The sequence below is a fragment of the Theropithecus gelada genome, chromosome 2, assembly GCF_003255815.1.
Source record: "Theropithecus gelada isolate Dixy chromosome 2, Tgel_1.0, whole genome shotgun sequence".
Classification (NCBI taxonomy): Eukaryota; Metazoa; Chordata; class Mammalia; order Primates; family Cercopithecidae; genus Theropithecus; species Theropithecus gelada.
Genome location: NC_037669.1, coordinates 61,951,533 through 61,964,096, shown reverse-complemented (window position 1 = coordinate 61,964,096; position 12,564 = coordinate 61,951,533). Strand labels below are relative to the sequence as shown.

The 12,564-nt window shown below is 40.3% G+C and overlaps 1 protein-coding gene across 4 annotated transcripts in view; it reads left to right on the top strand.

Annotated features, from left to right (window-relative positions):
• CNTN4 (contactin 4) overlaps window positions 1–12,564 on the top strand; it is a 998,936-nt gene that overhangs the window by 860,538 nt on the left and 125,834 nt on the right. For all 4 annotated transcript variants that reach the window (XM_025375521.1, XM_025375525.1, XM_025375524.1 and 1 more), the window contains one exon: window positions 421–571. In XM_025375521.1, the coding sequence (XP_025231306.1) occupies window positions 421–571 (151 nt within the window). The remainder of the gene's footprint in view (window positions 1–420; window positions 572–12,564) is intronic.

The following is a 12,564-nucleotide window of genomic DNA, read 5'->3' as shown; positions in this document are numbered from 1 at the left end:
TGAAAGCCCATCTCTACTAAAATACAAAAATTAGCTGGGCATGGTGGTGCGTGAGTGTAGTCCCAGCTACTCGGGAGGTTGAGGCAGGAGAATCACTTGAACCCAGAGGTGGAGGTTGCAGTGAGCCGAGATCGCACCACTGCACTCCAGCCTGGCGACAGAGCAAGATTCCATCTGAAAGAAAGAAAGAAAGGGGTGGGGGAGAGAGAGAGAGAGAGAGAAAGAGAAAGGGGGGGAAGGAAGGAAGGAAGGAAGGAAGGAAGGAAGGAAGGAAGGAAGGAGGGAGGGAGGGAGGGAGGGAGGGAGGGAGGGAGGGAGAGGGGGGAGGGAGGGAGAGGGGGGAGGGAGGGAGGGAGGGAGGAAGGAATTATCTCATGGAAGGCTGTCTTGCATAATAATTATTTTTTCACTGTCTTTCAGCTGTAGGTCCAGATTTTTCAAGAACACTCCTGAAAAGAATCACTCTTGTCAAAGTGGGAGGTGAAGTTGTCATTGAGTGTAAGCCAAAAGCCTCTCCAAAACCTGTTTACACCTGGAAGAAAGGAAGGGACATATTAAAAGAAAATGAAAGGTACTGTCTTGAATTATTTTCAATATTTGGTTAACCTGTAATAATTTGTTGGTCTGTTATTAATAATTCTAAGGGGAAGGTGGGGTGACTATCTGCTATTTCTGGACTAAGTGTTAAAAAAAGAACAGAAGCTTTGGAAGGATGAGTGGTACGTTATTGATCTTTATAGTCCTTCTGGATTTGGGAATTCTACAAAGCACTCCCTGCAGAGATAGATCACATGATCCCTGCCGAAGACTGCCAGAGCTGCCTGAAGATGAACAGTTAGAAACATCCTCCTTAATTTTAGCCTGAAATTTTTGTCCCCACCTTTCCCCATCCTAAGTCCTTTGGCATATGTAAATAAGCACAGGTCTTAATTGCTATGACAACCCTTCAATTATATGGCAGTGGCTATTATGTCTCCTGTTAGTTTCTCCTTTTTTGAGGCTATCTCTAATTTCAAAACTCATTCTTCATGCAGCAGATTATTATGCTTGATTTTTATTTCAGTTACATCTTTTTGAGACAACAGGTTCTTTTTCTTTCTAATATCTAAACTCTTCGTCTGTATATTTCTTATACATGAATTACATTTAGAATGCATGTAGTGTATACAGTGCAAATATATAGGAGTTATTTGAGGTTTTCATTAGCTTGCATGAAATGGCAGGTGTTTCTAAGACCTTTTCTTGGCTGTCACCCCTGTAAAATATCCCCTACCTTTTTCTGTAATCTACTTAATCTGTTGCAAAATGATAATTATGCACGGATCTGTTTGTCACCTATAAGACAGGATTTGCCAGCTGTATATATAATGATTTTAATTAATGCTAAAGGTCAAGTACTCAAGGATGCAAGAAGGAAACCTATAAAAATGTGTGTGTATCTACCCTTTACACCTGTACACCTTTGGATTTGCATATACAAATTAGATCTGATGATGACAGTGTTGTCCATTTCAACGGTTTTTGTAAACAAACCTGGTATGGTTTATAAATGGTGTATTCATACATATATTATTTTTTAATGCTTGCTATGGACTAGGGAGTAACACATGTATTAAATTCATAGTATGCATCCCCTTCTGATTTCTAGTATATCAAGAAAGCAATGTAGTTCATTGAATGTTGACATGGCATTCAAATTTGTAGCCAAACCTGAAAATCGATAGCATAATTGCTTATTTTGCAATCTTCAACTTGAGATTCATTTTCTATTTTATTTAATTCAGTGTTCCTTAAAATGTGGCACATGAGATTACTTTTAATAGTTATGTACTTACTTTTAATATAATTGAAATATAACTAGTATGTACTACATGTATTTCTCAGAATAAGGCTACACTTTAAAAGTTTTAATTTTAAAATGACATTAAGACAATAATAATATGAGTATTAGACATGTCAAAAATCATGAAGGAATAAAGTTATAATAACGTTGGTCAAACCCCGAGTTTCTGGCTTATGACAACAAAAGGCAATTTCTCTTTCGAACCTAGTGCACATCAGTGGTTTGGTGGTAGCTCTCCTCCTCTCCAAGGCCAGCCTGGTGGACCAAGATGCTTTGGAACATTGCCATTGCAGAAGGAAAAGAGCCAAACATGCATGGGTTCTTAAAGCCTCTACTTAGAAGTGCAGCACTGCACTTTCACTCACGTTTCATTGGCCAAAACAAGTCACATGTTCCTGCAACCCAGCAGTGAAATATAATCTTACTATGTGCCTGGAAGAAAAGAGACAACCTAATATTTTGAACCGTATTAATGACTGCTTTCTGTTGCTACAGCTTAACCATTGTTACAAGCTAATTAAATTACCTTTGGGGAAATAGTATGCCAGTATCAAGAATTCTATATAAGTGAATTTAATTGATTATTTCCACCACTTGACTTACCACAAAGCTTGTCTTTATCCAGTTTTCATTCTATCTATTCCTGACTTGACTAACATGTTCCAAATATGCTTCAACATTTATTTTGCACTAAAATATATATATTTAAACTGAGGAAACTCCCCATCATTACCTAATTACTGCTATATATCGCCTCCACCTTCACTGGGACCAGGCTAGTCCCAGACTGTCAATATTAGCACTTACTCTCCACATGAGTGCTGTGTTCTCACAGTTCTGATCCTCCTTTCCACCTCACTCAGAATGTATTAACCAGATATGATGACTTTGTTAATGTAAATGCATTAAAAAACTGGCCAGGTGTAGCATAGGGGAATGCTGGGGACTTCAGTGTGTGCCCCATCCAAGGGAGACACCTGCCGCTCAGCCATACAGAGACACAGGTCAGGTACCTCCTCATCTTCTTGTTCTTCAAAAGAAACTAGAAATCTAGACGTTTGTTTGAGCTTCCAACTTTTAAATGTCAGCAACTAATTTTTATTTTGATGGATGTACAATACAAACTGTGCTTATAGACCAAGTTTACTTCATGAGCCACTGGTTTTTAACTTCGGAGAAAAACACAGCAAGTGAAACATTTCTTAATTTCTGAAGTGGGTGAACAATGAGAAAGATTCTACGATTGTTTTCTCATTGGCAGAGAAGAGATTCTGCCATTTTTCTCATTTCTTTCCAATAGAGAAGAGGGAAAATGAAGTGGATGAGTGAGCAAAAGCAATTGTAGATGAAACTGATGAGTAAAAAATTTTAGAACCCCTATTTTAGGAAAGGATTGACCTGGTAGACCAACATGAAGTACAAAATTCTTTGACTATACAGCATTGAGTAATAATTTCTAATGCACTGCCTCATTAGCCTTAATTCTCTTTTGAGATGTAGAATCTTAGGAATCACAAGGCAAGTCTTTAACCTTTGATTAAAAAGGTTATTAATCCCTTAAGTAAAAAATACTGGCATAACACAGTGAAACAACACTTTATGATCAAGCACCCTTTTATTAATGTTCTGCCTAGATTCTATGTTTTGAAAGACTTTGCTAAACTCTTACTTATTGACATTTAATTTCAATTTTAATAAATCAACTGCCTACAAGTGAGTTTACAGTAGTGGTATTAGAAGCAACATTGTAAAAATTAAAGAGGTTTTGTCTCATCTAACCTTATGGTGATATTGTAGTTAGCTAAGTGGATATAGATTCAGAAACACTGGTTTAACGTTAACATGTTCGTTATCTTAAAAATGTGTTTCAAATATTCAAATGTGTTCTTGTTTTGGCTTCCCATTCTTTTGGAAATATGCAGCATATTCACACTAGCCTTATCTATGTTAATCCAAGCATCTAAACGAAAGATTGAAAATTCAAGTAATTTTATGGCATTCTTCTTGGGTAGGCAGAATATCCGTAAACGTAAAACATTTCTTATTGTCTTATATATATCTCCAGCAATCAGTGTAGGCAATATCAGGCATTTAAAACAGGGAAGACCTGTCACACAGCTCAAGAGCTTTAGTCCTCGGGCGAGATCTCTAGTCACCATGAATGCAGGTGGAATCATTTGGATGAATTGAGGAATTAAGCCTACCAATTGAATAAGGTTGATTATTTTATTTACTTTTAGTTTTTAGATGGAGGGTACTTTGAGGCAGGTAAGACTGAAGTTGACCTATTAAAAACAAAAACATTAAAATACAGAAATAGTAGAATCATTAATAAAAAACCTAGAATCCTAGAATTATAAGGAGCTATACAAACATTGTATCAACCAGGCTGGATGCTTTTGGTTGCAAGTAAGAGAAACCCAACTCAAAACTGGCTTAAGGACAAAAGAGAATTCATTGGCTCATGTATTTGAGAAGATCCAAGATGAATTGCAACTGCAGGTATGACAGGGCTCAGGTGCTCACACAGTATAATCAGGACTCTGTCTCACTGTCTTCCTGTCTTACCTGCACCTTTGGCCGTGTTGGCTTCTTTTCCAAAAAGCTCTCCTCTCCTGCTAGTAGGGTGACCACTGGAGCCACGTACTCACCCTCTTTTCCAATGTATCCCAAGAGTTCCTGAATAGAATCAAATAAGCTTGCTTTGGTCAGTGTCCTTCTCTGGACCAGTCACACTCAAGGAGGATCTGATCCACTGATCAGGCAGACGTGAGTCATGTGCTTGTCCTAAGAGCCACATGGGAAAGCCTGCCTCAAGCCATGTGGACTGAGAATGGGATAGGGGTTTTCCCAAAGAAATCAAGCTGCTATCACCAGAAGAAGAGGGAATGGACGCTGCGCAGACGCTGATGCCGAATTCCCACCGTAATCACAGAACCCATCTTCCATGCCAGGGCAGGGATCCCCACAATGGCTGGGCCCACATCCTTCCCTGGTTACTAATAATGATGGAGACCTTACTAATTGTTAGAAGATTATGTCCTTGCAACTTCCACTCGTTTTTGGTTTGACTTTATGGAATTTTACAGACAAATTATTCTCCACCACCTCTCACTTCCCTTTCCATACTGGGAGGCTACCCTATGTTTTCTTTTAATTCTTTTCTAAGCCCAAATGTCCCCCTTGTATCTGATTTCTTCAGACAGCATTGTTTGGCATCCTCTCACTGTTTTGGTCATTTCCAAGCAGTTTTAATAAGGGAAAAAAGTAGCTTTATTTATCTCCACAGAAAAGGTTGATGATTATTACTGTTATACTAAAGAGAAAAAAATGATCTTCAGTGAGTTTGGATTAAGGCAAGCAAGTGAATGATATATCATAGAAAGACCACTCCCTGCCAATGTTTATTTTTAAAATTTAATGTGGTGCTTAGACAAGAAAGTTTAGTTGTCTGGAAAACCCACTGAGACAAAATATTTTAGTTTTCACCGAAGCCAAATAAATGAGTAAACTGTTACTCTTGTTAATGTTGTGTAAATAAAGGCTTCTTATTCTTATGCTTAAGAATTTCCCTCCATGCTTTTAAACATTAGACTAATACATTATGTCAAGCATATGGATAGTAAGCAGATATAGGTATGCCACTGAATTTTTCCAAAAAGAATCTCAGACCTACAGCCTGCATGTTGCAGGCATGGGTTTAGAACAGCAGCATGACTCTGTTTTGTGAATCTAGCCAATTCCAGTCTCATTCCATGGATGCAGCACTCACTGGGTATTTACCTTTGCTTGGCACTAGAGAGAGAAAAAAAAAGGAGACATGAACCTAGCCCTCAAGGTGCTCATAGACTAGCGCAGAGGCCCAGTAGCACAATATCAATATAAATTTTTCAACAATCCTGAGGCATATGTTATAAAGGTGATATATTGAGAAGGAGTACTGGAAAATGTAGGGCAGCAATAGATTGTGGAGGCCTTGTGTTTTATGTCTGTAGAGTTTAGACTTGAATCAGAAGACCATGGACAGAATTGAAGGATTTTATGCAAGGGAGTGCACAGTCATATGCGTGCTACAGAAAGATTACTGTGCCTGTAACATGCAGAAGGAATCAGGGTAGGGCAAAGTTGAGGATGCAGAGAGGGCAATTCCAGCTGGTAGTCTAGGAAGAAAATCATAACATGTGGATCACGTCAGTCTTCTGAGAGTGAAAGAGAGAAGGGTGATACACAGGCTATTAAAGGGTAGAATTGAAAACACTTAGTGACCTAGTAAGTAGAAGGATTGAAAAAAGGAGGAGGAAAAAAAGGAAATGACTCCTAGGATCCCACATTGAGGAGCTGGTGAATGGCAGTGCCATTTGCCATAGTAGTAAACAGAGAAGGAGCAAGACGAGGAAGGGGCAAATAAAGAGGTTATTATTAGCATGTTGAACGTGAGGTGCCTGCAAGTGGTGACGTCGTTCAAATGGGGATTCCCATTCAAATGTCACCTGCTCACAGACACCTTTTCCCAGTAACATACTTAAAATTGTAAAACCCTCACCTTCTTTTCCTAATTTATATATTTTATAGTATTTGTCACCATCCCACATACTATGTATTAACTTTTAATTGCTTATGTATTTATTTATTATTTTTTAGAGACAAGGTCTTGCTCCGTTGCCCAGGCTGGACAGCAGTGATGAGATTATAGCTCACTACAGCCTTGAACTCCTAGGCTCAAGCGATCCTCCCACCTCAGCCCCCTGAGAAGCTAGGATCACAGTCACATGCCACCATGCCCAGCTAATTTTTTTTATTATTATTATTTGTAGAGACAGAGTCTTGTTATATTGCCCAGGCTGGTCTTCAATTCCTGGCCTCAAGCAAACCTCCTGTCTCAGCCTCCCAAACTGCTAGGATTACAGGCAGAAGCCACCATACCTTGCCCACTTTTTAACTTTATTGTCAATCTTCTCCACCCTCCACCCATTGGATTGTAAATTCCATGAGAATAGAAATTTGTGCTGCATGTGCCTCTGTGTGTGTGTGTGTGTGTGTGTGTGTGTGGCTAAACAGTACAAATTTAGGCCAGTCACGCCTGTAATCCCAGCACTTCGGGAGACTGAAGCAGGCGGATCATGAGATCAGGAGATCGAGACCATCCTGGCTAACCCAGAGAAATCCCGTCTTTACTAAAAGTACAAAAAATTAGCCGGGTGTGGTGGTGGGCACCTGTAGTCCCAGCTACTCGGGAGGCTGAGGCAGGAGAATGGCATGAACCCAGGAGGTGGAGCTTGCAGTGAGCCAAGATTGCACCACTGCACTCCAGCCTGAGCGACAGAGCCAGACTCCGTCTCAAAAAATAAATAAATAAAAAATAAAAAAGTACAAATTTATATTCTTGTAGTTCTGGAGGTAAAAATTCTGATATGGGCGTCATTGGTCTAAAATCAAGCTTTCAGCAGATACATTCATTCTGGAGGCTCTAGGGGAGAATCTGTTTCCAGCTTCTACAGGTCACCTCCATTCCTTGGCTCATGGTCCCTTTGCTCCATCTTCAAAGCTTAATGAAAAAGTGAGGGAGGCAGGTCTCAATCAGTAGAGGTTTATTTAGCCAGGATTGAGGTCATGGCTGAGAAATACATATATCACAGGAGTGTCTGTTACTGGTGCTCTCCCAAAAGGGGTTTGAGGATTTTTCAATATTTAAAAGGGAAAGAACAAGCAAGAGAGGAAAAAAAGGAAGCAGTTGCTTACATTCTTATGAGGCTGTGATCAGCCTCAGTAAATGTGCATTTTACATGTGAAAAGAGAGCATCAAGGAAAAAGGCCATTATGCATTCGTCGCAGGGTCAGCCAAGGGATAATTTCTGATTTTGTCCTTTTCCTCTCCCTGGGAAGATAAGCTGGTAATTGACATTGTCAGGGTGAGATTCAATGGAATTTGGTTTTAGGGCTAGTTTATACAGGGATGTGTATCCTGAAAGATTTAGGGGCTCACAAGGAATTTCATTTATGATGCAGGCCGTCTGGGGAGATATGCGGCCTTCTATCATTGTGGGAACCTGGCTTATGGGTGAGACTATGATACAGGGTTGTGAAATTACACCTATCGGCCTGGGAACAAAAGGAAAGCAGTATTGCGTGACTCAGTTCCCAAGCTTAACTTTTTCTTCGGCATAGTGAGTTTGGAGTCCCGAGATTCTATTTTCTTTCACACTAGTAAAGGCAAGTTCTTCCCCCATCCCATCACTCTGACCTCCTCTTCTGCCTCCTTCCATTTTGAAAGGCCTTTTTTATTGGGCCTTCTGTGTATGTTTTGTTCCATTCTTTAACACTAGAACACTGCCTGGCATAGAATAAGCGCTATATGAGTGTCCCATAGGAAACTGGAAGTACAGATCTGAGTTGAAGAGTAGAGATAAAGATCCATAGATAAGACATCATCAGTAGATAAGAAGCCATGGAGTGCATACGTTCATCCAGAGAGAGTTCTATAGAATGAGAACATCTATGGTTCAAAGGAAGGTACCCTGAGGAACAGACACATTCAAAGAATGAGCAGAAGCCACACCTGCTGGGAGGTGTAAAGGAGGAGACTCAAAGAGGTGGGAGAACATCTAGCAGAAAGTAACAAACAGAAGCCAAAGGAGAAGAAAGGTGCAACAAGGAGTAAGCACTTGGTGCTTCCAAGACCTTCCAAAAAATAATGGTGCAAGCATGACTGCTGGATTTAGGAACCTTAACATTATCTTAGGCAGAGTACTTTTAGGCCACTGTGGACTAGTTTTGAAGACACAATAAAATTGTATAAACATCCATATTCTTAGGCATATCTTGCCAGAACGAAATACATGTTTAGGTCTGACTCACCCTCATAGTGTAATCAGATCAAGTCTAGCATTCTGTGAAAATATCCAGCTGAGTCGGCCGGGCGTGGTGGCTCACGCCTATAATCCCGGCACTTTGGGAGGCCAACGCGGGTGGATCACGAGGTCAGGATATGGAGACCATCCTGGCTAACACGGTGAAACCCCGTCTCTACTAAAAACTACAAAAAAAATTAGCCGGGCATGGTGGCGAGCGCCTGTAGTCCCAGCTACTTGGAAGGCTGAGGCAGGAGAATGGCGTGAACCCGGGAGGCGGAGCTTGCAGTGAGCCGATATCGCGCCACTGCACTCCAGTCTGGGCGACAGAGCAAGACTCCGTCTCAAAAAAAAAAAAAAAGAAAAGAAAATATCCAACTGAAATAAGAATGAAATTCATGCTCATGTGTCTTGTTTATAGACACTGATGTCTGCCTCCAAAGTGAAATTGGATCATAACCCTAATTTGCCTCTCTTCCCAAAGGTTTTTGGAAGAGTTGAAATTCATGTAAGACATGGAAGGAAATCCCAGTGCAGGGCTGCACAACTGTGTTGCATACAAGGTGTGAAACCCAGGTCAGAAGACAACACTGGCAGTCTGGGAGGCAAATCAAATGTGATGGCAGGTATTTGCCCAGAAGGCCTGTGGAATCCTAGTGTGGAAAGGAAAGTTTATTGCTTCAGGCATTCTGTTTCTCTTCTGGAGGCAGTGTCTATATGCGTGCTCTTAATGAGAAACCTGCCCTCAGGATATCTCTTACAGTTGCTGCAGAGCTATACAGCTCTGTTATTAGGAATTCTGCCCTGGGGAACAATTATGTTATTGCAATAATTAGAGGCAGTTCATCTCCATAATAATGGAAATCCTGCCTTGGAGGCAAAACAACATCAAAGCAACATGAGCATCATTGCTCTAGTTGGAATCTGTTGCCCTGCTTATTGGTAGTACTATCATTTTAATTTTGCATATGCAGTTACGAAAGAGAGCTTATACTGCTCTTCAAATTCAGACCTAGAACTTCTTTCCATTACTTCAGTTTTTCTCTCCTAGAGCCATGGATAAAACAGTTATGGTGTTAAGCTCTCCTGAAGTGCAGTTGCAAAAGTGTTTAGGGAGATCTGCGTTTTAAAAATGTTTGTCAGAATCCACAGGCCCAGTCCTCTGGGAGACCCCATAAAGTTACCCTCAGCCACAAGCCTTTTCTATGTTGGTATAGTGTGTCATGTTATTTTATGGCCAGGGTTAAAATGATGACTAACTCCAGTGACTACCTGAGATGGGTCTGACCCTTTGTTCTAGTCTTGTGGCATAGTAATACCACAAGACATACATGTGGTTATACAACTCAAAATATATAATGGAATTTGTATATGAAACTACTTTTTAAAAAGTGTCCAACCTAAAGGTAACACTTGATTTTCAAAAAAAAAAATCTTTCGAAGTGTCTCCCATATTAGTCCCCTCCTTGCAAGTAAGTCTTTTGCCACTCCCCTGGTTTTCAGCCCTCGTTGTCTCTTGTGTAAATTTTACAGCGGTTCAACCAACCTCTTAAATGATTTCATTGGAACCAGCCCTCACCCAAATCTTCTACAAGATGAAACTTACCACATCACACCTTTGAGAAATTCAGTTTAATGAATATCTGTCATGTTTCTCCCTGGTATAAGATGTATTTGAGATTATCAACATAAACTAGTTTTTTTTTTTTTTTTTTTACATTAAACGACCAATTTTTTTTTATTATACTTTAAGTTCTGGGATACATGTACAGAATGTACAGGTTTGTTACATAGGTATACACATGCCATGGTGGTTTGCTGCACCCATCAACCCGTCATCTACATTAGGTATTTCTCCTAATGCTATCCCTCCCCTAGCCCCGCAACCCCTGACAGCCCCTGGTGTGTGATGTTCCCCTCCCTGTGTCCATGTGTTCTTATTGTTCAACTCCCACTTAGAAATGAGAACATGTGGTGTTTAGTTTTCTGTTCCTATGTTAGTTTGCTGAGAATGATGGTTTCCAGCTTCATCCATGTCCTTGCAAAGGACATGAACTCATTCTTTTTTTTTTTTCTTTTTTATTATTATACTTTAAGTTCTAGGTACCTGTGCACAACGTGCAGGTTTGTTACATATGTATACTTGTGCCATGTTGGTGTGCTGCACCCATCAACTCGTCAGCACCCATCAACTCGTCATTTACATCAGGTATAACTCCCAATACCATCCCTCCCCATTCCCCCCTCCCCATAACAGGCAACATAAGTGAATTTAAATCAAAGTTCTACATGTGTCATAGAAAAGGAACAAAACAATTTCTTCCATGATTTAACAGAGACTTTTTATCTTATCATAGTTATAAACTTTATATTTGCAGCTACTGATTATTTAATTAATGTTCATTTTCCCTAAGAGGTTGAAAGGGCCATGATGAAAAGCGCGATTTGTGTTGGAGCATACAGGTTCCCCAGCTCCTTGTGCTATACCTAGAGTAGAATAAGCACTAATGTTCTTGTATGAAATGAATGAACCAACCCAAATCATCTGATTCTTGGAGGGGATTGGAGAAAAGGTGGTGGTAGGATATTTAGGTGCAAGGAGCAGCAGGAAAGAAATGTATTTGAAAGGAAAGTAGAGAGAAAGGTTTGAGCAGGGGGAGATAAAACTGGGGCATCTCGCAGAATCCAGTTGAGAAAAGCATTGCATGGCAAACCAAGAAGCTTGCATTTCACTGGGAGACAGACAGAGTGAGGGAATGATTTTGTCTTGGAGCTTCACACTTCCTTTTCAGTTATCGCCTGTCCTCCATTGGTTGAGTTCAGTGTCTGTACTCAAGTAGTATCTGCCGTGACTTACCATGCACCCACCTGGGAAAGCACTTCGACTCCCTAAGGCAGTGTTTCTCCATTCCCAGAGCAAAGATCCGGTGGTTGTTCCCAAACTTAGTTCTGTAGCTCAGTGCCAGACTGACTGCAGCAAAATCAACTGAGATATATTTTAGAAAGCAGAGTCCTCCTCTCCTTCTTCAAAGATGCTTTCTCAGGAATTCTGAGATGGGACCCAGGAATCAGAATACTTGTTTCCCATATGATTTTAATGCACACTCAGGTATGATAATGTAGCAGTGGCTTCCCATTGACTTCAGGATAGACACTAAGTCTTATGAGATGACCAGAAAGGCTCTGTATGCTACTCAGGCTCCTGCCTGCTATCCTACCAGCTGTCTCACTTCACTCACCTTTACCCTCAGTTCTTGAGCACATGGACCTTCTCTCATTTCTTCAAATGGCCTTCTTCCTCTTGCTGCAAAGCCTGAGAACCTGCTGTTCTCCTTGCCTGAAATGCTCTTATCCAGGCCTTGAAAAACTACAGTCCACAGGCCACATCCAACCCTCCAACCTGTGTCTGTACAGTTGGCAAACTGAAAATGATTTTACATTTTACATTTTTAAATGGCAAGAAATAAATCAAAAGAAAATATCATTTTGTGACACATAAAAATTATGCAAATGTCAAATTTCAGTGCCCACAAATAAAGTTTTACTGGACAGGACACAGCCATACTCATTCATTCACAAATGGCCTGTGGCTGGGGCTTTTATGCTGCAAGGGCAAAATTGACTGATCCCACCCAGATCAAAAAACCTAACATATTTACTCTCTGGCCCTTTACAGAAAAAGTTTGCCAAACTCTGGTGTAACTCGTGGTACATTTCTGGAAATGTGGAGTATTAAAACATCTTCATAGTAACATGATCTTCCCACACCTTGGGTTTTTTGTTTGTTTTTTGTTTGCTGTGTCTTTTATTTTCTTTGTGACTTACCCTTTTGATTAAATTGTCACTTCCAGCATGTCCATCTTATGCAAAGCA